At 38.6% G+C, this 25,238-nt stretch overlaps 1 protein-coding gene across 1 annotated transcript; it reads left to right on the top strand.

Annotated features, from left to right (window-relative positions):
* The first annotated feature begins 4 nt into the window (after positions 1 to 4).
* On the top strand, positions 5 to 20,814 carry LOC107190556. Its single transcript, XM_015579373.1, has 7 exons — positions 5 to 49; positions 14,487 to 14,731; positions 16,913 to 17,106; positions 18,014 to 18,136; positions 18,725 to 18,939; positions 19,244 to 19,630; positions 20,239 to 20,814. The coding sequence occupies exons 1-7, from the start codon at positions 8 to 10 to the stop codon at positions 20,812 to 20,814; spliced, it is 1,782 nt and encodes a 593-aa protein (XP_015434859.1). The 5' UTR covers positions 5 to 7.
* The last annotated feature ends 4,424 nt before the right edge of the window (positions 20,815 to 25,238 follow it).

Genomic DNA, 25,238 nt, shown 5'->3' with positions numbered 1-25,238 from the left:
CTCCAGGATGCCAGGGGTGTGGAGGTTGCTACGTATGATGATCTATATGGTGAGTGAACGACAGTTACCGAACGTACACACACCTCGCTTAATGTAGGCAAACAGAGATAGAGAGAAAGAGAAAGAACAATACAAGCACGAGGATAGACCCACATGGAAAATGTAATTCAATATTGGCCTAACGGTTAGCCTATATAAAGCCTGCATGAGAAACGTCTATATAGAAATGTTAATTACAATTCCAGCAAATAGGTATCGCACGCGGGCCGGATGAAAGTAGTTAAAGCTTTCCTGGTCACCGAGTTTGCGCGAACTGAAAAGAAATATCAGGTTCTTAATCGAAATGGTTGTATTACATGATATTGCTGATATTCAAATGGTCGTTGGTGAACCGAGATTAGAAATGTTAATGTAATGGACGATGTCTGTTTAAGCTAATTAGTATATGTAATAGTGCTGTGTGATTCTAAATTCTTTTGATTAGCCCCCAGACACCACACTGGTGTAAATTTGTTTTTCATAGTTAAAAAGATTTTCTCACGTTTGCCATTATTGATCTTGAATGTCTGAAATTTTATCCGAAAGTTCCAATGTTAGGAGTTTAAATTACTTTTATTCTCTTCAAGTTTTTAACACGTTAACACATTGACTGTCACAGTGAAAATGGCCGTACGTAGTCAGACACAACTTATCTCGTTTTTTAAGTCATAAATTGTCGAAAATATATGCGTATAGTTAATAGAGGCTGTTGGTCATGTTTTAAATTATACTGCGATCTTAATTTTACGCACAAATTTTATAACAATATTTAAATAATCCAGATTATTTGCAATGTACGTGTCACCCATATTTGGGTGACGTGGCAGTCAAAGTGTTAAACGCGGAACCAATTTTGCTGTACCTACCGTCCATTTAGGAAAATACATATAGCCAGAAATTTGACTAAGAAAGTCGTAACTTTTTATAATACACGTAAAGGGTAACCCTATTATTGTTCAAAATGTTTCCATAAAATCCATTAAAAAGGTGTAAACATATTTTTCAATATTATATGGATTACTATAAAGTATAATTTTCTTAGTGTCGGTTCCCAGAGACCGCCATAGCGTTAACGTGTAAATCGTCAAAAATTCAAAATGTCAATTTGTACTATTGTGGTATTTACGTACACTGAAATGGGGTGTAATTTCTGAGCGTTAATCAATTTTTTTGTTAATTATTCGACCAGGTTTCCCCTAGTATGGTATCGAAGAAAGAATTATGAATACATGTTTCGTTTGAATTTAAATTGGGTTGTCATAAACTTAGCTGAACTGAATTATGTAATCCTACTACATCAACTATCATCACTGTGCTTTTCGTAAGACACTGAAACTCTTCTGGCATCCAAGTGCTTTTAAAAAGCACTCGTGCTTTCTTGAAGAAATATGATATTTCAGTACTTCGTTAGGAGAAAACCATTAATTCTGATGGTGTACATTTGGATTGAATATAAATTACTGTTTCACGGGTAAAACTACCGCATACGAATTATCATTTGCGAGTCGTAACTTTTCCGAAGCTTCGTTCGAATAACGTAATAATATTTTATCTCTTCCAAGGTTTGGTTTATTTCCCTTCGGTTCATTAAATTCAAATATATGCAAAACTAGGAATTATTCGATGAGAATCCTTCGATAAGAAATAAACATCTGCTCATGTCTAACACTAAAATTTGATTTCTCGTTTATGACACCAAAGTTTCCATTTACTAATTCAATGCACGCATTATTAAATATTTATTGTCCATTAATATGGTGCGACATAACATTTTATACCATGGCATAAAGTCCAAAGTGTAAAAACAGATTTCATAATCAGAAAACTAATAATTGAATGATAACTGGCTGAGGTTATTTTACTTTCTGACAAAGTAGTGGATACCTTGTATTTGTAAAAAGAAATATAATGAAAATAAAGATTAAAATTGGAAAATTAACTGTATTCATAATAAACTGGACCAAAACTGGTCTTATGGTTAAGAATTACAGTAAATCCTCGATGAGTGTTCGAAGGCTCCTCGGCATTGACAAGGAGAGATCCCCAGATGCGACGCTGACTTTTTAATGGGGTTTAGCATAGTGATAAAGCTTAGAATTCTGAAGCCAATGGTAATTGTTTCAACCACATATGGCCATTAGTTTATGAAATATTTCATGTTTACTGCCGAGGAGCCTTTGAGCACTCATCGAGGATGTACTGCAAGTCAAAAATACGGAATATATTTTTTTATACACATGCATCGTGTTTACCATAAGTAAAAACTGCAAGTAATGAAAAAACACACATCAACTCGAGTCCTATTCAACACATACACGCCATCACTTTTCACAGTTATTTTTCTCGAAGAAGAAGCCCTCTTTGCAAAAATTGTAAGCTACATTTTCTATTTGTTTTATCACGCAGGAACATTCACCCACCCAATTGTACCACAAGTAAACTCTACCATGTATACTTCACGGTATTCGAACCGGAAATATATTCTGTGATAAAGATAACCACCGTTCGTTAAATAGTAACACAATTTCTGCGATCAGTTTATCTTCTATAACCTCTTTCCACCAAGGTGAAATGTAGATCACGAATTTGAACGCTAGAGCAAAAAAAAACGAACTCGTCGACGACCTAGTTCCTGTAATTTATTAAAACCGTCGGCTGGTAAGCATAAGCTCCGACTTCGAATCTCAGTCTAGCGATCTGATACTTTTTTCTCGTTCCGCAACAGATGTACGATCGCTACATTCGAACAGCAATGTTCGATAACCTTCAACATAGCAAAACATATAAGGCGTTGTTAGGTTATAAGATGAAAAAGTTTCCCTATTTAATCCGATGAATGCAACAGTTAGTCTATTTCAACACTTTTTCTGTACAAGTGCTCCTGAATTACGAGACCAACAGTAAAAAGTGTGCATTTTTCAAGGAATGCACAACTAGAGGGCAGTCAATGTCCGTTAGTATCAGCACTAAAAGCAAGAAAAGTATTCTAAAAGATAATTTATATGAGACTCGTAGTAAAAAGCAGTAATTTTTCTTTATTCCTGATTAAGTAACATTAGGTATTATTCGACCTTCTACCAACAACTATACCAATGAAAAACAAATCGTGGCCACATATATGCACTACCGCTTAAGAGTATTTGGATACTTGGTAAATTTCTAGTAACAGCACGTAAATGACACAAATATAAAAGTGTAAATTAACTATTAAAACTTTTTTAATACATTTTCTGTAACCTGGACAGTTTAAAAAATTCAAATTGTGTGTTCCACAAACTCACCAATAGTGTCTTGAAGTTAACTGCGCGATTATTCGATGTACCCACTGCTTTCAGATGTCACTGGTTTAATTAATCCCAGTTGTCTCTCTATCAGTGTTTCAATTTTCTGTAAATTAACTTCATATATGTGGAGTGAAAACGATCGGGACGCAACAACTAAACCGTCAAACCGCAAAACCCCTGTTAACTAAAACACGGATGCTTGAAATACCTGTACGTAAGCCAGCGGCCATTACGCCGCCCATTCACACGGGTTCGCCGCGGGTTCTGTCTCTTATCTGGCCGGGGCCCTTCCTTTTGTCGACCAATTAAGCCGTAGATCGTGCGGAGATTCGGCCGGCAATTCCGATAATGGGCCATAATTTCAAGTATGTTTGCTGACGTGGCGGAGCGGCGCGGCTCCGTGGATCCCTTAATTAAAGGCTAACGGGCTTAGGAGTCAAACTCTAATAAGTAAAGGTACCGTTCAGAATGAGAAATCGCGGGAAGAGCAGCACCACCAGCGGAGCGATGGAACAGCTTGGGGGAGGGGGTACGCCAGCTCGAATGACAGGGACGCGCCGCGGCGTATCGACGAAGCTCGTCTTCGTCTTCGAACGGCTCCCAGCGAAGAAATTCGTCATAGTTCGATGACAATGCGATGACGCAGCGGGAGACGCAGCAGCTTACAAGCAAGCGGATATTGCCTACTCTAGGTACCGTTACGCGTGTCTTACGACCTTCTTTTCCCTCCTTTCCCGTTCACCCCCATTCTGCACCTGCGCGCTTCCACGGAAAGTTATTCAAGACCCCATGGCGCACAACCTATTGCCCCCGCAACGTTACATGTATTGCGTCTCTCGTAGAGTGAGACCTCTTATTGCGGTCTCGACAGTGGTGGAATCGACGTCGTCCCCTCGCGTGCTTGCTCCTTGCGAATTTATGCACTTCCGCATCCATATTGTTCGCGGCTGTTGAATTTATTAGCCGTTCCGGGAAAGGGCCGTGCCCCCTTGCGACAGCGGTGGAACACGTGAAGATACGGGGGAAATTCTTCGCATCCGACGAGGAGTGACTCGGCGACAGTATGATTGTTTCCGACTTATGGACGAAGTGACTGATTTGTGGGCCACGGATGTTTATGCATTCATGGCGTGGATGGCTCTGTTGAATACAATAAGACAATGCACTTTAATACTTCTATTTCGATTCTTATTTAAACCTTTCCGACCGTAGAATTCCACTTGGACTCGTCAACTTACTTAGCATTTATGGCACATATTACGGGCCTGGAGATTCAGTATGACAACGTGTCGTGTAGTTTTTTGCCGTTAGATGGATACATTCTTAAAAATACTATTTACGAGTTGTTCAATGATTGTTCGTTTTTGGTTATGAACAATTCTTTAATTTTCTTAATTTTTCTGTTTTCTGACATCCAAGATATAACCGTATACAAAAAAATACTTTTTATGGTTTGAAAATAATAATTCAGCTTGGAAAGGGTTAGTGATACCTTTAGGAACTACGATGAACTCTTCGTTACTCTTGTCAAGACCTTTGTAAAGACTTTTGTGGAAATGGAAAATTGGGTAAACATTCGCAGTCTTCTATGTGGATGGATTATGATCTGTTTATTAAATAGTTTTCATAACAGTCGTATGTATTCATATTCTCAATAACAGGCTTGGATAACTTTTTATTCTGATTGAAATAATTCATCGTTTTATTATTTTAAATACTATACAGTCATTTGTTGATGTGAAATACTACAATTGAAAAAATGAAACGATTATAAAAGGAAAGAACATATACAGAGTCTTATGTAACTAATAGTACAACGGGGTAGGGGGTGATTCTACCTTAAAAATTAAGTTGAAAATGTGGAATCAAATTTTTTCATTTGGCACTTTGTTTTCGAAAAAGTCGACTTTGAAAATCTGCTGGTTACGCGTGCAATTGAATGAGACTTGGCTTTCGCGTCTGTTCATTGCAGTCCGTTTCTACTTACTACCATGACGAATACACGCGTTCAGATTACTTTTCATTGTCGATTTTCTCGAAAACGAAGCCTCATATGATAGAAGTATAGGAACAAAGCACTTTATTGCTACATTTTTTAAATAGAATATTTTCATGAGTATTTATTTTCTATACACCAAATAAAATCTTGTTTTGTCTAGATATTTTTTATTTTGCTTGTCGCTGAATCCTCGCGTTTCTTTCTAGAATCTATATTCAGCGTGCAAGTAAGTGCAAATCAATGAAATGATAAGATTTAAGTGCAGAAATATAGGTTAAACCGAGTCTGTAGAGAGAGATACAAGCAAACAATTTTACTTGCACACATTTTTTCTATAGATATCAACAGTATTAACAGTATCAAATTAAAATGTCAAATATATTAAACAAGTGAGTTAATTGTATAAAATTCAAAAGATTTCACAAGAATTTCATGGAAATAAATTTAAATTGCCTTTCAAAAACCATACTAAACAAACCGAAGAACTTTAAATTATCCTTTAAAAAGAAATCTAAACAATCTGAATAACTTGAAATTATCCTGCAATAATAAATCTAAACAAACTAACTAAATAATAAATTATCCTTTAAACACAAAACTAAATAACTTAAAATTATCCTTTAAAATATCTTTTCAGATTAGCTACCAGTCGATACGTCGATTGAAAGTTGTACGACAATCCGTACGAGTTTTTGTTTCTCGAATAATAGTAGAGCTTTCGAAGCAAAAAAAGAAAAGAAAAGAGAGGCTACGAATATGAGCAACCGTCGAAGTCTTTATCGGTATGCACCCAATAGAACGTGACGCGAAGATATAGATGCTTGTCTTGAGCACAGACGGGCGCATAAACGGGCGCAGAGGAAGCTATTTCCGCGTGTCACGAGGAGTACAATCGGGCAGAAAGACGAGCATTAGTATTCAAACGCCAGAAGAGCTGCGATGGGAAACTCACCCACCAGCGTGCTCCGCTTTCGAGTAACTCGGAATACTGATACACTCGCTGTTTGCAACGAATTGCCGCAGAATCGTAAAGCCTATGTCTCGCGAATTGCTCCAGCCTGGCCCCCGCATAATATAAATATCGTTCGCTATTCGTTGCTCGTCCGAAGCCACGAACGCATTGCCTTACCTTGATAGATGGCTGAGATCAAACCAGCGTCTTCGCGATTTCAAGAGTTTCCTAAACTACGACTCTGTTTCCTTTTTTAATCAGATCATGCACCGTGATTTATTAAAAGAGCATTTCGTAACACATGGACGTAACTTTAGCGAGGAATTTTAATACGTGAAAATAATGAAGTTAATTTACATGTATGTTTGTCGTAATTGATTTTATTTGGTAGTTACAGTTTCTTAGTGGTTTAGCAGTTTTGGTAGACACCATTGAATTTATATATTATTATTTTAAGAACGTATAACAATGATAGAAACTCACTGAAATATAGTGTTAGAGTATGGACTTTATTTTTATATGTTTATAAACACACACCTTATTGTAACCAAGAATCCATTAATAAATTCTTCAATTACAATAGCAAATTGCAATCGTATGCGAGAACAGTTGGAGATATGAGGTGCAATACCCTAAAAAGATCAACAGAGATGTAAGCTTCACTTGAACCCAACATAGAGCTCTCTCCCCATACATTTTTTAATTCTTGAATTACTGAATCGGAACATGAATAATTTTCAAAAAAAGACACAGCTTAACCCCAAAAGACTCAATGGTAATACTTAGACTGCATATTTTATGCCCATATATGGCTCTTTGAAATACAATAAACAACAAAACTTTTATTAGCTACGAGTTTTCTAATATAGACTATCTCCAAAATCGTGATACACCTGGGCAGGAGGTGATTGTACCTGCAAGAATAAGTAAAAAAAAGAATAACATTTTTTATTTAAGACGTATAAGAAAAATGAATTTTAAAATTTACCTACATCACGTGTATCTATGCTGACAATAAGTAGAAACGGCCTACAATGAACAGACGCGATAGCCATGTCACATTCTATGGCCCGTATATCGAACAAATTTTCAAATTCGATTATCTCGGAAACGAAGCATCATCTGAAGAAATTTTATTCTTTTCTCGACTTATTTTTGCATCTAGAATCACCACCCGGCCGGTTATATCATCCCTTTGGGAACGCCCTGTATTATTCTGAACCCAATAAGATAGTCAAGAGAAGACAGAAATTCGTACATTTGCTCTTGTCTTTACAAATTACATTGTTAGATGTTACTTTGCATAAAAGTCCACAGTGTAGTAACCCCTGTTACTACATAGTGTACTACTTAGTTAGGTATACCCTGCATAAATCCTTCATTTACCTACGATATATCCGAGAGTAGCATCGAAAACTATTGTTACATCCTCGATCCTCGAAATTCCTGCCATTTGGTCTTGCCTTCACCCTCCGTGGACGGTGCCGGAGTCACACGTAATGCGTTCGCAAGAGCAATACGCACACAGTGATGGAGCTGTCTGTGTAATTCCGGAACTGATCGACGTGTGACATTACATGAAAACACTTTTTTACTCGCTGTCCATCTAGTCGACAAAACTTCTACAGTGTCGGTAAGGACCTCGAGCTCGAGCCACCGTGATTTTGAGTTAGTAACCTATTGATGTGAGTCAGAAATGATCCGGCTCCGGACGCCCCGCGAGTCCATTACTCGGAGGGTTAACGACTTACTTTATAAAATACAATTCTACATAAAAATCCACGGTCTATACCTCATCTACAGATTTTTATGTACAATCAGATTTTCTATAGTAATTCATACAGTCAAAGACAAACGTAGATGTTTCTTTCTTCTCTTAAGTATCTTATTGTGTTGAGAATAGAATCAAAATCTCGTAGTGCCCGATTAAAGTTTTCTCCTTCATCATATTTTACAGAGCCTTACATGCTATAAATAGATAAAATCCGCAGTCTAGTAATTATAAAGGAGGTGATTAGTATTTAAATATGACAGGAACACAAACAATTGTCACCAATATCTAGGCATAACACGCGAATATTTTGGTTATTTTGACTCACTCCACTCGTTCGACGGACCACATCATCAACTGTCAGGTACACCCTGTATAAATCCTTCGTTTGCCTACGATACATCCGCAAGTAGCATCGAAAATCACTGTTAGATACTCGACACGGATCACGAAGGCATGAATCGACAGTCGCCAGTAGATCGACACCCGGGTGAAAAACAAGGCTCGCTAGGCGACATCACGCAGAGACGCACACAACGCGGGGCTCCGCGAGCCCCGGTTCCGCCGCGTACCGCCAGGTGCGTAATCATTTCTAATGAAACGTTGTCATTTAACAGTGCGATTGTAAGAGCGCAGAAACTTGTTTTCACTTGCGCGAAAAACGGCGACCGTTAATGCAGCGGTAAAGACGCCTCTCCCGTTACAGCATTGCGCGAGCACGACGACGTGTGCAACGCGGGGAACACCTTCCATCGGGCGACGCGCATCGCTAGCCGGAGGCCGGGCGCGTACGTGTCGCGGATTTTCTGCCACGGCGGCCCCCCGATTCTCTCTCGGTCTCTTTCTTTCTCTCGTGTGAGAGCACACGGGGTTCGAGGTAATACGCCCAAAGACGTAACCTGAAGAATGCACGGGGAACGGAGACATTTCTAGAAATCCTCGGGGTACGCCTAACCTCCCACGGCCTGCTCCCCAACCGTCACGCCATCTGGGACTGTATGATGATGTGTGACGATGTGCCACGAGTGGAAAAAAAAAACAGCAACACACGCGAGAATCACCGTAACGAAACGGTTACACCGCGGGCTTCGAAATTCTCGGGATTTGTGGGTATCTTGAAAAGAGCTCGTTTTGCGGTTCGAGTCGTTTTGTTGGATCGAGTACAGTAAAACTTTGATTATGGAGAACTCAACTGTGAAATACAGATCGTGTAAGCACAGAACGAGTGGACAAGGATTGTTTCGTTTATTTTTATTGATATTATGGAATTGTGGATCTTCTAGAGAAAATACCCGAAAAACTGTTTAGCGGAATGGATTTGTCTCCCTATTAGTTCGGATAAGAGAAGAGGTTCTAAGGTACCGGGTTTGTTCACTTCTTGGTGTTAAATTATTTGATATGTAGAAAATAAATGACCAATCATCATTCATACATCTAGTTTTGTATCAAAATGTTATCCATTAAAATATACAATAAATCCTCGATCAGTGTTCGAAGGCTGCTCAGAACTGAACATTAAATATTTCATGAACTAATGACCATATGCGGCTGAAACAAATATCGTTGGCTTTCGCATTCCAAGCTCTATCACTGTGCTAAATTTCATCGAAAAGTCAGCGTTACACCTAGGGACTTGTCTTTATCATTCCCGAGAAGCCTTCAAACACTCATCGAGGATTTACTGTATTACCTTAAATATATTTAACATTTATTTTTACATACAAAATATTAGTTAATATAATATACCATTTTTCTCTGGAGGTGAAGGGCACAAAAAAGGGCTTCAAAAGTTACATTTTTCCCTCTAAGGGGTGCAAGTGCCCCTCCCTGCTCACCTGACTACGCCCATGGTCCTATTGCAATCGCCGAAAAAATCTGTTTTACGACTGTATTGCCGGAGCGTTTGCAATAAACGTAATAAGGCAGCCGCCACGCCGCCGCGGTCCTCGATTGAAAATAAAGATACGGGAAATAGCAGATACAAACGGATGGGTCTCATCATAGACAAGATTGTTCAGGAAATAGAGCCACGGAAAGAGATCTTACGGGTGGAGATATTCTATAGCTGTTCGCGTGATTTGCATCACGTTCGTTTTTCGCTCATTGGCAACGCTTGGAAGGCTGTAATATTTTTTTGTCGGATCTCTGCGTACACGTTTACGCCACACAGCCTCTTGCCGGCTGGGCGCACGACTTGGGATGATCTACATGATAGTGGCGGCATGTAGTAGGTGTATACACGATCATAACTTCGAGATTCACGACAGGGAACCTCCTATGCATTGAACGGTGCGTGTAATGAACGATAGACCGTCTATTACAGCGGTTGTTAAGTATCTCTCGCGGCGAGCTTAAGACGTTTTACGGTTTGCATCCTTTGAGAAATATACGCATAAAGTAAGGATCGGATTAACGCAATGACATGAGGAACGATAGAATGTTCGATGTACAAGTTTCTTGTTGTTAATTTAAGATAACAGGTTGGTTTACCAAAAATCACAAATAGCTTGAAATCCACTACCATTCACATGTACACTGTCGTTCAAAAGTTTGGAAGTCATATGTTTCAGTTTAAGAAATTATCTTTTGTTAATATGTTGGAAGTGACCACCTATAAAAAAAGTTTATTACATATTTGGACCAGTTTGCAGAAAGAATTTCTTCTTCTAAGCACAGTTCTCAAAAATTCTTTTTTTCTTAATAAGACAGTTTGGACAAAGAATAGTTTCACGAGGAACACCACTGTGAAAATAAGCGTTTGTAAAAATTTAATTTTACAATTACGGTTAATCTTCTACACGCCTCACAAAAAAACATAGGTTGCTGGCGAAATGTGTAACTTTGGAACAACAGCTCCGAAATCAAATGAAAACAATTTTTTATAAACTATATGAGATTATTTTCCGTAACACGTACCGATTTAATCAAAAAATTATTTTTATAAAAATGGTGCGCTTTAGGAAACAGAGTTTCGAAAATCCGCAAAAAGTGAACAGTTTTCCTTTACTCGTCCACTTTTGATTCATTCCATAAATAAATAGGTGTGTAAAAAATATATATTTGTAATTAGTGTTAGGCTTAACAACAGCGGTCATACTATTTAAAAAATGTATAAATTCCTGATCCCATAATTATTTTTGTCGACATAGAACGAAATTGTTCACTCCCAATAAGGATATAATTAAAGATAGATGTGCAACAGATTCGAAAATTTTATAATCAGGATCCTCGTCCATGAACATAGAGTCTTTCTTGATTATCAGAGCGTCACTGACCTCATAAAACTTTTATAACGATTATACCGATCTAGGTAACTATACCGCAGTCTCTACCATCCACTTACTCAATCAGATGCGTTTAATACCATCACGCTTTGCCCGTGAAACTTTACAGATTGTATCCCAGGCAGATTGTAAGACCAGGCCGACTATAGATACGCTTTAATCTTTCGCGATCTCATCCGTCTTATAGGTTCTATGGTGATTGCTTCGTAACAGTATTACACATCAGCTTTTGAGAAGTGCCTCTAGTATTGCAGTTCATCGACTTACCCCGAAGAATATCGACACGTCGATATTCGGATTAAGTACATGTATAAGTATTCCGTTATGTAATTAATAACGCTATTTTACAGATACCTCGTTATTGAAGTTTTTGGTGCAAATAGTTTATAAAGATTAAGGCTTTAAGAAAACTATTAATTTGATGATTTCAATTTAAAATAAAGATTTTAATACTTGGTAAAATGGTAGTTCGATGTTCTTCTTATGTGTAGTTGTAAGTACTTTGCATCATGGGTAAATCACATTCATAATTAAAACATTTAAATTCTTACTTTATATGTTAAGTACATAGAACGTGTATTTAATATTTTTTTGGAATATAAATATTTTATTCGTAATCCGAATGATCCATATCTTCGGTATAGGTTTTCTTATTAATCTGTGGCTTTATGTGATTTTCACTTTACGTAAACAAGAAAAAATTAAAATAATGATTACGTAAATTATATAATTATAATATTAAATAGAGTATTTCTTTTCTCATAAATGATATTTATTATTAATAGGAATATTTGTTATATAAAATTAATCGAGAATTAGCGAACAGTAAGTAGTAGGTACACACATATTACTTTTCAGCAAATTGATATTTGCAATTTTTAATCTGACTACTACCTTAATAAAAAATTATGGTAATACCAATAAGTAAAAAGTATGTGTATACAATATTTTCCGAAATCACTATGCACAATGCACATACGTATATTACAGTAGATTACAAAATTATAAACAAAATGTTTTCATTAATCATACAATATTTACTTGTTGCACGTACTTTCAATAAATAAGAATATGTCGCGCTAAATTTTCAAAACATAAAAGTTTCGTAAATTTTAAAATTCGAGTTTGTCATTGCAACTCCTTCAGCTGTCCAATTTTTATGACAGCATTGGCACTCGTTTTTCATTCTTGACTAATATATTAGACACGGCAATGGCTCAGAAAAATATTTGCGCAAGTCCGGTCACGTGTCACAAAAATCTCCATCCTATTGCCCGGTCGTAGCAAACTTCCAAAAACTTCACGTTCTCCATATTTTCACGTTCATTTCCGTACATTTGCTCGAAGTGACACGAACGCGCAAATACCCGCGTTTCTACCGTGCTTCCCTCGACGTCTATTCGCCAGGCGTGCCGCGTACCCGATATTCATCCATCCAACGATTTCACGCCTGATAGTTTAATGAAATCACCGGGGACACAATATTCCCCGGCAGATACAGACGTAAACTGCGAAGAGTTGCTAAACTCGTAATAAATTTCGACACAATGGTCTGACCACCGGTGACGGCCGCTATAACTCGTGATTTACGCGCGTAACTTTCGGACGCTCGGCGGCTGTACAATATTCGTAGGCGGTAGTCACGCGGGTATTCGGGTACTCGCGAACGGTGAGTCAACGGGAAAGGATGAGAGGTCGTCGAGTTCAAGGTGCTACTACTACTGTACAATTTTTCTGGGTACTCGGTCCTGGTGGACCATTGTAGTCGAGTCCTACTAGGCACGTTACAATAAGGGGCCTCTGGTTAATGATAGATCCGCAAGCAAGCATCTATAAACGTATTCGATCATGTATCATACGCGTCAGATTATCCCGACATAACCTATATGCGCATAGGTAACAGAAATAATCGAGGAATTGGAGATAAGGTAGGGCTCAGTAGTCAGAATTGAAACTTTCACGTAATTGTATACAGGGTGAACCACGAATCGTGATCAGTAGAGATTACTCTGTTAATAGCAGTCTGATCGAAAATGTTTTTATCAGGTATAGTATGGTTTCAAGAGAGCCTTAACGTGATTATAGCAAATTTTTTGTCAACTCTTTTTTTTTCGTGATTTTTCAAGGTCACCTTCAATCTTTTGCAAATACACCTGTAATTTTTGTATGCCTATCTGTTAGAGGATTTCAAGACGAATTCGATAAGTATTATAACATAACATGTGTTACTTTCCTTTTCATCTGGGTCGAGAAAAGATTTAAAAAATATTCGAACTGTAATATTACAATGTTGAGCTCTTGCCCACTGTTTGTAAACATTTCGTTCTGTACATTGGAACACATCTAATGATATCTACTGACCACGATTTGTGGTTCACCCTGTATACAGGGTGGTCTCCCAGAAGCGGAATACCTGAATATCTACTTGGACATAAAGTTATGAAAGTATGTTTCGGTACAGAGTTGCACCGTTTGATGGTCGCAATGCGCTGACAGGAAATTCATTTCTTCCGAAGCTATTTTTTAGAGATATCTAGATCATCAATATTTTCTTTACATATTTCGATCACACATTTCTGTTGCCATATTGTTATAATCCAAGAAAGAACAAATGCAACGATGTAAGAGTGTTGACCTTCAACTGACCTTCACCCAAAAAAATCATGTTTTTTTTCGATTTATTCTTTTAAATAAATTAACGCTCCCTCTAAACTGTCTGTATTTAGCAAAAATGATAAACGTTATACTGCTGAGACGATATTTTTTTGACTTAACTTATTTTAGCAGCATCTTGACGGATCATTATATTAACCTTTTGGGTACATTTGACGAGTGAGACTCGTCATCTGCTTACTTGGGCGAAGTTACGGTGGACGAGTCTGACTCGTCATCTGAATTTAAGAAGCAGGCGTTGTTCTTGTTCTATATAAATATTTGTATTTTGTTTCATTTATATTCATTATTACTTTTACATATTAATCCATATAGCGACAAATTAAATCCGTCCCATGGGCATAAAAATCTTCAAATAATTCAGTACTCAAAGGGTTAAACACAGATAATCGTTAACTTATTTCACGAGACGACTCTACGTCGAGTGGACGATAGAGCCATCCAGTACACCTAGTTTGAAAAATGTTACTCGTTGAATGCGCAGGTGGTTGGCTTGAGGAGCGTCGGTAGCAGCAGCGACATTTGGCCGCTGGAGAGGCCAGAGGGAATGCCAGCCATACAGTCCCTCGAAGTGATGTGCGGAAAGGATCACATGGACGTGCATCTCTCATTCTCCCAACCCTTTGAGGGGATAGTCTCATCCAAGGGCCAGCACGCTGATCCGCGATGCGTTTACGTTCCGCCTTCGACCGGGCAGACTTTCTTCTCCTTTCGGATAGCATACGCGAGGTAAGACCGTGAGATTCCCATTGATTCGCCGGACCGTATCTATCTACCGGGAACATCTTTATGGGCAGGCTGTCTACAGCTTGACTAGATGAGAGGATTTAAGACGCGTGGAGACCCTAATGCCTGAGATCGATTGCGCCTGGAGTGTTTAGCGTTTGCCTCAGAACGTTTCCGACTTATGATGTTAGATAAAGTGTAATTGGATAAGGGATTGAAGCTTAACTAGAAGTTATCTGACGGACAATTTATTGTTACTTTTATTGGTGATGAATATTTATTTTTTGGCTCACAAGCTTCAAGTTTGCCAGTACTGGTGTAAACGTACACCAGTGAGCAAAGTTTAAAGTACTTCGTTTATATTTTGTGCACTTGAGATAAATCTTTGGAAGTGCTTCAAACTTTAAAACCGATTTCTAATGCAGTAAGATAAATTAGGATGTAGTTCGTGTTACATTCAAAGAAGGCTAGTTCATCAAATCCTGTTACAATCTTCAGATCTTTCTTTTGACGCAGTAACGTTTTTATTCTTTTCATTTCTGCTATAGTGTTCGTTAACAAGCATTGTTATTTCTTTAAAAATTTCTATAAAAATATGATAATTATAAGAAAAAGTTGTTATCAGTACCGCGAATTTCTTGTTTCTCAGCGTTACGTCGAATGTATACCTAAAGGGCAATAATAATAAGCTAATTTGAGTAGCTGCATTAAAATATTCCAAAAATGAAATTTTAAGTTTTATGTGCGAAACTTCTTTTGAAAACAGTTGATATCTACATTTAGAGCCGTAGCAACATTAAAATATTCCGAAAATATGATATTGAGGTTTTTCATGCGAAATTTCTATAAGAAAAAATCAATTTAATTTTTCTTTATATTATTTGAATAACATCTATTTCTGTTACCTGTGATTTCTACTTATCATGTATATGTATGGATATACTTGTATATGTATACATATGGATATATGTTTCAAAACAAATGGAAAGAAATTTTATGAAGTAATAGATAAAGATTTTTCCAGGATCTCTGTGATTTATCTATGGAATGTGTATGGGTGATTAAGAAATTATTTTCTGTGATATCCAATTACATAGGAATGTATAGTGCTCAATAGAAACAGAGAATTAAGCAAGAAAAGCAATAGAATGCGAAGAAGATAAATCATACACCCACATTTATGTATGTAAGTGCTTGAACGTTAGCACAAGTAGAAATAGTGAATACTGCACAGACGTCTTAACCAAGCCCTCCATTCTACGCTTATCCAATAAATCCAGTAAACCGGTTTTCTCAGAAAATTTAACCTCGTATGAACAAATTTTATTGGGCATTGTTCATTGTTCATTTACACGAAAAATGCATAACGTTATGCAACTATAGGAATTATATTGTAGTAATAATTAATTTTACCAAAGTATCAGTATGTTCCAATTTTGCAAACAGTTCTAGCTTTGAAGAATATTCAGTACCATTTCAAAGTAATCTCTGTTTTCAACATTTTTCAAAGTATATTAAAACTATTGCTACCTAGAGAATGTTACTATGTCTTAATTCTTTTTTTTTATAAAATGTAAATAAACGAATCCTGAAAAATCAGATTCTATGATTAAAATTTTGATAACCCCAGGATTTAATTAAGAAGTTAGAAATACAATTTAGAAACAGATATTACTAATACGCAAAACAATATACAAAGATATCACAGTTTACCAATTGAGAAAACGTTAGTATTATCGAAAACAAAAATCGGTAATACATAAATTGTATTGACCTATGTACATAATATGTACATAGAAGGTGGCCAAACATATGGTACATATGAGCCAAAGTGATTTTTGAATAGAATAAGTTTTCGTCCATGGTTTTGTTTGCAAGAAAATAAACTGTGAAAATTAATTGTACAAGCATGCAATCACGTTTACAAGTAGAATAAGTAGAAACAGTAAGTAATGAACAGACACATTAACAGAGTTTGATTAAATAGCAAGCGTACCCAACAAAATTTTCATAGTTATTTTCCTCAAAAGCGAAGTTACGCTTACAAAAATATTATTCTAACCTTTCAATTCGTTGTTTCATGAAGAAACATCCACCGGCCGGTTGTGCCACAAGTTTGACCCCATTCGGTACTTAAACGGAACCGATAAGCTAATCTAAAAACTAAACTTCGTTTCCCCGTAGATGTGGTACCAAGCCTGACATGCACGGACAGTTCTACGAGAATACCGTTGTCGTTCAGTACGACAAAGATCTGCTGGAGGTCTGGGATGAGGCCAAGCGATTACGATGCGAATGGTTCAACGATTACGAGAAAACTGCCTCTAAACCACCAATGGTCATCGCTGATCTCGACGTAATACAATTAGATTTCAGAGGTACAATTTCTAAATTTTTCTTAACTCTCGTATATAACACATACAATTCACTTGAAAACGTAAAAAAAAACCTTCAAATAACTCAAAGGACTTAGAGGATTGCTAATAGGGACGGTCTTGTTGCGCACACCAAGCAAAAGAAACAAAACAAGTGCTATAGGTTCGAGAAATTGATATTTTTTCCGTTCGATACTGACCCTACTAACACCTATATTTTATCCAACGAATTGGGTCAGTAACTATAAACTAAGATAGGTGATGACTATTTAAGTGGGACAAGGACATAGACAGTTGCCAGCCAGTAGCTGGATAAGGACTTTTTGGTTATTTTTACTGACTCGTCTCGTTAAACGGATAATAGTAACATTTGTACAGAAAAACTTTTCAAATATTAAACGTCGTATTTACAAGTACAGCGACTACAAAACCTATCTGATCCTCTAATTGTTTCAAATACTGTCTATAAAAACACTCAAGTGCACATAGAATTGAAGCCTCTAAATTAGGTATTGTAAAAGCCTTCTCGGGTCTTAAACTGTACCGCAAATCCATTGACACACGGCTAGAGCAATTGCAACGTAAGTGGAAGTTGAATCTGCGCCTGGGCAGTTTTACGTCAGCCACATTTTACCGTGTACAAGCCTACGGACACGTAGCGGATAGGAGAAACGATGATCCCCCCCGCCCGGTGAAAAGAGTTTAATACGAGGTAAATGATGGGACCGTACGCGGTAACTCGTGCACTCGCGGTTGACCACAGGTGGAACCGCAGCCACGCCACTTAATATCAATTTATGCAACATGTATAAATTGCACCTGGCACGCCGTGCCTAGAAAGCGACCGCCGCGCCGGACCCGCCTACCTTTAAAGCGCAAACACAAGCGTGCTAGTCTATTGATATTGCAGGCGACAACGTCGATTGTTGGATGGAAATTCAACACGGCAAGGGACCATGGGCGCCACCGGTCTCCGGGATCGTACCATTGGGCTCGACTCTCACCCTGGTCGTCGCTATTAACGATTATAGAGGTAAACTAGCAACGGATATTTCGTAGATGTGTCGCCGAACTTCGCGTGAACAATCGGCCAAGGAATCGAGCGCTAACAAGGAAAGACCGGGTCGCCAATTGTACCGAAACTTTTGGGAGATGTAGTAGACATCTTCCTTTTTACAAAGCATACAACTCCCTCATATTAGGGGCAGTTACTCGAAAGTTTTTTAGTTATTTACTATCGAAGTTTTCCGTGTCTCAGTGCCATATCCATGATTTCTACCGTGATAACTAGGGTTCTTAAGTAATAATTTTTTGGAAGGGACGTCTTTGAACTCTGGTCATCGCGATAGAAACCATGAACGTTGCTTTATTTATCTCGACGCTACAACCTTTTGCATAACATAAGGAACCTTGACAACTTGACACATAACACGTGGAAAACTTGAAAAGCAAAGAAGTCGAAAAGTTTTAAGTATCTACTCTTATGTGGGGGGGGGAGGGGGATGATTTGTGAAGTTTAGAAGCCTACATACCCTAAGCGTTTCATTGATACCGATAACTCAAAGTTAGAGCCTTTTCCTTGTTGGTAAGTTCCCTTGTTAAGTAAGTTTCCTCGGTGCAGGTGAGTTCGACATGCGTGTCAAGTCGTGCGTAGCCTCGGACGGCGGCGGACACACGATACAGCTGAGCGACGAGTTCGGATGCGTGCTGAGGCCGAAGATGATCAGTCGGTTCCTAAAGGCGCGGGGCTCCGACGATCGGGCGACCGTCATCACGTACGCGTTCTTCCACGCGTTCAAGTTCCCGGACGCGTTGAGCGTACACATCAAGTGCAAGGTAAACAACGTCCGAGTGGATCGAAATTTGTGTCTCGATCGAGACGAGAATTAACTGCTGGATAAAAAGTCCGTAATAATGTAACGTGTTTAACGATCGAGACTGTCTGTCGTGAATGTAAAACGCAAATGTTTGACTGTTAAACACCTGACCGAATGGTTTTGGTAAATTTATTCGGAAGCAAAAAAAAAAATGTTAAACCACTCTGGTATTTGTTATGCGAATTCGTGTGCGAAAAAAAAATATTGACGAAACGATGACTAGGAGGAACAGAGATGTTAAAGTTGTTTCGATCAATGTCAAGGTGGAGATCTGTCGTCACGGCTGTTTGGATCATTGTCAACTCAGTGGGTCTGTTGGCCATTACATTCAAGAACGGAAGGATCAGATACGACCGCAATACTCGCAGACCACAGCGCCGCCCACCATTCACAGTGACGACAATAACAGCGCCGAGAAGGACAACGAGAATGTGGGAGGAGAGGCCGCCGAGCAACCTGATGGCTCCCTTTACGACGATATCATTCAAGATGGTGACGAGATGACCTCTATAGGGGGTCACTTCTTGGGAGTCGAGAAGTCTGTACCGAAGGCACAGGCGCAGACGAGCAACCGGCTACCAGCGCCGGTGGTCGAGACACAGGACGAAGAGATTCATTCGGATGATGGCGATCTCTCGAGACCATTTTTAGTAAATATACTTAACTCATACATTTTTTAATAGTATTCATATGTATATTTTTTAAACCATATATTTAAAACAAATAGTCCCATGTATAGTAACGGACAAAAAAGTTACCACTATTTCGATTTGTTTTATGTAGATTCGGTTCGATGTTTTTTTTGGTCGAAAAGTTGTGTAAAACCCAGTATATTAAGATTTCAAATTGATGTTAGTTGTGTAATTCAATTATCTAGAATCCAGAGGTAGAAAAATACGAGAAGCCACTGCAGTAAATCCTCGACGAGTGTTCGATGGTTCCTCGGCACTGAACATTAAATATTTCATAAACTAATAGATATATGCGACTGAAATAAATATCATTGGCTTCAAAATTCCAAGCTATATGCTAAACATCATTAAAAATTACACCTGGGAACGTCTCCTTGTCAGTGCCGAAGAGCCTACGATCACTAATAAAAAATTTACTGTATAATGACGCCCACTTACAATGTCTTTTCAGTACCTAAAAGGTTAAACGGGCTATAATTACTTTTCCTGTTTCATTCGTATCGCTATATCTAGCGCGACGAACGTTAATCGATCCGCCCTTGAAACTTCCGACCGTTTGCTTGCAGGATCCACCGAGGGTGACGCGATACGAGAGCGATCAGGATCAATTCCCGCATGGTCCCCGTAACCTCGAGGGTGACAACGTCGCGATGCCGGTGACACCTCTCTCGTCTCCGAACGGCAGACGAAAGAGGTCGGTCGTAGTGTCCGATAGGAAGATCCGTAGCGCGGACGTAGGTGTGAGCGGTCTATACGAGGTGATCTCCGAGGCGGATCTGGCCTTTAGCCCGGACACACACGCGGAAGCGGTGACGGTCTTCCAAGGTAGAATACGCGAGGAGGTGGTTTACGGTATCTGTCTGCCGATGCCTGGATTCAGCGCGCTGTTCATCGTGGTGGCACTGTCCGCGGTGATCTCCGCGTTGGTCGCCGGCGCGATGCTGCATCGGCTACAGGCGCAACGTGAAGCGGTGGACAACCGAAAGAACAATAGAGCGGTGCACACGACCAACGGTTGGCTACCGTACGGTTTGCTGCGCGTACGATGCACGGCAAGACCGCCGCAGCCGGCCCATCCGGAACAGATTCAACCAAAACAAACAACAACGGTCACCACGAGTCCCACGGTCGAAAGGGGTTGACCACCGTCGTTCCCAGATGACCGTTCTTGTGCTTGTTGAGTAGTGGAAAGAGCCCCGCGTACACATTCGCCCCCTCGAAAGAGAGAGAGAGAGAGAGAGACAATGTGCAATAATATGCTGTACAAATTACTTTAAGTGCGTAATATCGCGCGCCGGGTAGAGTTCTCTTATCGGACTGTTGTTGTACCGTTGATGATCCTTCGATATTTCCTTCTAGAGAGAGAGAGAGAGAGAGAGCACGAGAGAAAGGGAGGGAGAGAGTGAGCGAGAGAATGTTGAAACGGTGCGGTTGAAAATGAACTTCTTCTAGAGACTAATTATTTTAATAGGTGTTTAAATGAGGGTGTTTCTTTTTCTGATCGACTCAAAAACGAAATGATAACACGAACGATGTTTTGTTTTTGACGAGTAAACTGTTGGTATTGGGTAAGTAAGCGGTATACTTTCGGAGGATATTTGTTATGTAGGTTAAATTAATAAAATTCCGTGAGAGATCGAGGGGGACAGTATAACAGCGAACACGCCGCGAATGTTTGTAAAGATGTCTGTTCGTCCTTGAGATCGCGAATGACATTGTTGGAAACTGTGTTTCTTTGCTCGACAGTTCCACTGATCGAGCCGAAAATGGCGGGAGCGGAATGACGTTGCTTTCGACGAACGCGCATCGGTTTCCTTAGATAATTTAAAACCGAACGGGAACGCGATCCTTGAATTCGTAGAATATAATGTATGTGCGAGTAATTATGAAAGAGGCCTAAGTGACAAATCTTGAGAATTTATTACTTTCTATATAAAAGGTATATATAAAATGTATTTAAAAAAATATACGACTTAGACTACTTTCGCAATCACCAGCACGTGTGTAAACTATTGCGATTTACGGGACTCTATTTTCTGTATGTAAGTCATCTATATAACTTGTAGCCTTATACATATTTAATGATTGATTTACTAGGGATGCTGCTATGGGTATACACTTATAGTCTCACAAGTTAGAAGGGACGAAGACGTTCAGCGCAGCCCAGTCTCCTACGAAGCGTACTCACTGACTCAGTTCGATCTTCAGTATTTAAAATTTTCAGAACTATTTGAAATAGAGGACCCATGTTTTGCATTAAATAGTAACGTTTATCATTACTATGGCACCCTAGAAATTTAAAAGAATACAGTTCTCTCCCGTATGATCGAACCTTTCAGTTCACGGAACGCGGTTATGCGGACCATTGGAGGCCATTTTGGGACTATTTTATTGGTTAGGGACTCGCTTCTGCGTTGTAAATGGAGAGACGAAGAAAATAGAAGAATACAGATGAGCGAGTGAAATGGAACGAAAGCTCCAAGATATGATGACGATGGTTATATAAGGAGCTTGATAATGCGTGATTACAAGAAGGGGATACAGTAAAATTAATTATCTTTGTGTGATCACGCATCACTTAGGGATCTTTTCTAACTTGTCGAACTATAACACTTTGCAAACAAACGAAATTAGAAATTAGTACAAAGAAATTATAATTTATATTTATCAAACTTTTATGCAAAATATCCTTCGAATTAAAGATTTTCGTATTTATCATCGAACGAAAGGTTCATCATATTTTTTAATAATCATTAACTTTGAATTTTCGAGTGTTAAAATGTCTCTTTTATTATCGAAAAGTAAGAAATTACAATGCTGACATAATTACTAATAAGAAATGTACGATCGTATTTAAATTGTAGCAATACGAAATTTCATTCCATCATCGCCACAACATTAAAATGATTCCACAAACTGCAAGACTGACGCAGAATGTCCGTCAAGTAGAACACTGTTTCTGTTTGTACTGCAATCGGTCAATGGCACACCCAAATTGCATCACATTCAGAACTTGGATCAACAGTCGCGTCAACTGCTAATAATTACGTCGAAGTAACAGCACCTCTAGAACTAGCCCCAAAGAGGCTGAATGTAGTAACATCTAACCGAGGCTAGGCAGGAAATCGTAAATATTTTCGAGAGAATTCAGCAGGTATTTGCTGCAAAGCTCTAACATTTTACGTTTTCAATTATATATATATCTCTACATTAGAATAATACGAGAATTCGATATATATTTAGTGGACACCTAGATGCATTTTAACCTTCCGTTGACACGTTATAACGATAATTACAGTAGCTATAGGAATACATTATTTCGAAAATACCAAGTTTCATTTATCCTTAAATATTCGCGAAGTCTACGTGTTACGTTATAATTCTTCGTCCCTTTCGTTTTATAGTCTTTTGTCCCCACAAGTGCCAACCGAAGGTTAACGGTCAGAGTCGATTGATGATCGATTTGCTTCTCGCGGACCTTTTGAATCGGGCGACTAGAGCGTAGGAAGAATTATTTAAAAATCCCCGAACGCGTGTACACGCGTGTCAATGGAACGTCCAGGAAGACGTTTGGTTTATTACCATGGACCATAATCTACTGATCCTGAAATACCGCGTATACGTAATTATAAATATAAGTGAGAGAAGCGTATATCTGAAGGTCATTGTCGCAGAAAGGGCTTAACACTTTGGAGCGCTGCTGCAAATATAGGATCAAAGCGGGGGTAGAAGCTGTTTGTACAGGAGAACGAAGCTTCCTTGGATTCCCTTTTATTTACATTATATTCCGTCTTTGTAATAAAAAAAGGAACAGTTGTATGTCTTCTCCTAATGCAGGAAGGAAGAGACGAATTAATCAGCGACGCAATGGTTCGGATAAATATTCGTTCGTTTACTCACTCGTCCCGATCCTTTTTGCGATACGCCAAGTTTTAGCGTGTTAGATCATTTCTTAGATATGTAATTACACGTGTAAAAAAATATATTGTTGCGAGACTGGGAGGGGGGATTGGGGGAAGGCGGATTTTGTAATCGAGAGCGACGACCTACGATCACGAGCGCGAGGACACGTGGTATTGGACCGGTGCTGTTTCGAGCGATAGGAACAAAAAGTTAAGTCGATTTGTTAATCGAAAGATTGTGTTTTTTTTATTTAACGTAAATCAATGATAATGCCAATAAATGTATTTACAGCACCTTATCCGGTTTCCGCCGACCCGGCGGAGTTTACTTTCTTCCTGTGTTGTTCCTGAAGTATATAACGTTTCGATCTGTTTCATTTGAATTTTCCAAATTTTCCTAGTCTTCTACGACTTCGTGACCATCGGAGTCATCGTAGAATAAAAATGGCAAGTACAATCACTAATAACGATTCGACGTGTAAAAGTTTAAACGCTAACGTTCTTACAAAACATACATTACCACGATGAGAAATAATTTATAAAGGTTTCGTATATCTACTTGCTTACGTTAACATTAAATATTATATTATAAATTTTTATATGCCATTACAAGCTACTGACTATTGCTTTATACATGTGCTCGTAATGTCTTGCGTTGTATTTTTTAAGTAGCCATTCCGTTTATTCCTCATAATATCCGCGTGCTTCTATTTTTAGTTATTAGTTCTTTTCATCAGAATTACAAACTTTCTCATACAGTTCAAAAACGACTACGGCTAAACGCACATAATTCCTTTAATAATTTCATGGTGATTACTTACACAAGATACATTGTATAAAGCTGAGATGATATCAAACATTCTAGGCAACAAATAAATAACAATACAACGACGATATTGGCAACAATATGTCGAACAGAAACGTTTCTCTTTAAATAATAATGTAAGACTATTGTCTCGCAATATTTCAGCCTTAGTCGTAACCGAGTCACATATTTATTCATACGCAACGGGTAACAGTTAAAAAGAAATATATACGTGTACACCCAAATACCATTTGTCCCCTGGATAATAGTAACAAGGAAGCCGCAAGCGCAGTGTTTGATTATCTTTGACTAAATCTTTTTCTTTTCTCTGGTGACTGTGCACAGCCGCCTCGCAACGGTTTGAGCGTAAGATTTTTTTTTTCTCGTATTACCATGACGAAGCACAAATCCATATACTGTTTGATCGTTCTTGGCCCGAACAGATGCGGTACACGTAGCCAGAGAGTATCCTATTTATTTTATTACGGGGCTATACTCTGAGCCTGGTACGTGCTGCTATACAGAATCGTGCTTGCGACATTCTGTAGCCTCTACAATACCTGGAATGTGCCGACCAGGAGGACCGGTTTGCCGCAAGAATTCATTGAATACAGCGTAAAAAAAAAAAAACATTTCGACACGATCCCGATGATCCGAAAATAAGCACGAAATAAAAACCGGGGTCGCCAGATCTCGTCTCTACTTTATTACTAATCCGGAACCTGGCGACCGTCATTGAGCAACTCTGTATCCGAAGTTTGGTTTTTTATTTCATCTACTTTCGGCGCGAATGAATGAACGGTTCCACGTTGAAGCGCGATTTATCATTCATATTTCCATCGGCGAATAGTTTAATTCT

This window comes from Dufourea novaeangliae, unplaced genomic scaffold, assembly GCF_001272555.1.
Source record: "Dufourea novaeangliae isolate 0120121106 unplaced genomic scaffold, ASM127255v1 scaffold187, whole genome shotgun sequence".
NCBI classification, from domain to species: Eukaryota; Metazoa; Arthropoda; class Insecta; order Hymenoptera; family Halictidae; genus Dufourea; species Dufourea novaeangliae.
This window is presented reverse-complemented; position numbering and strand designations above follow the sequence as displayed.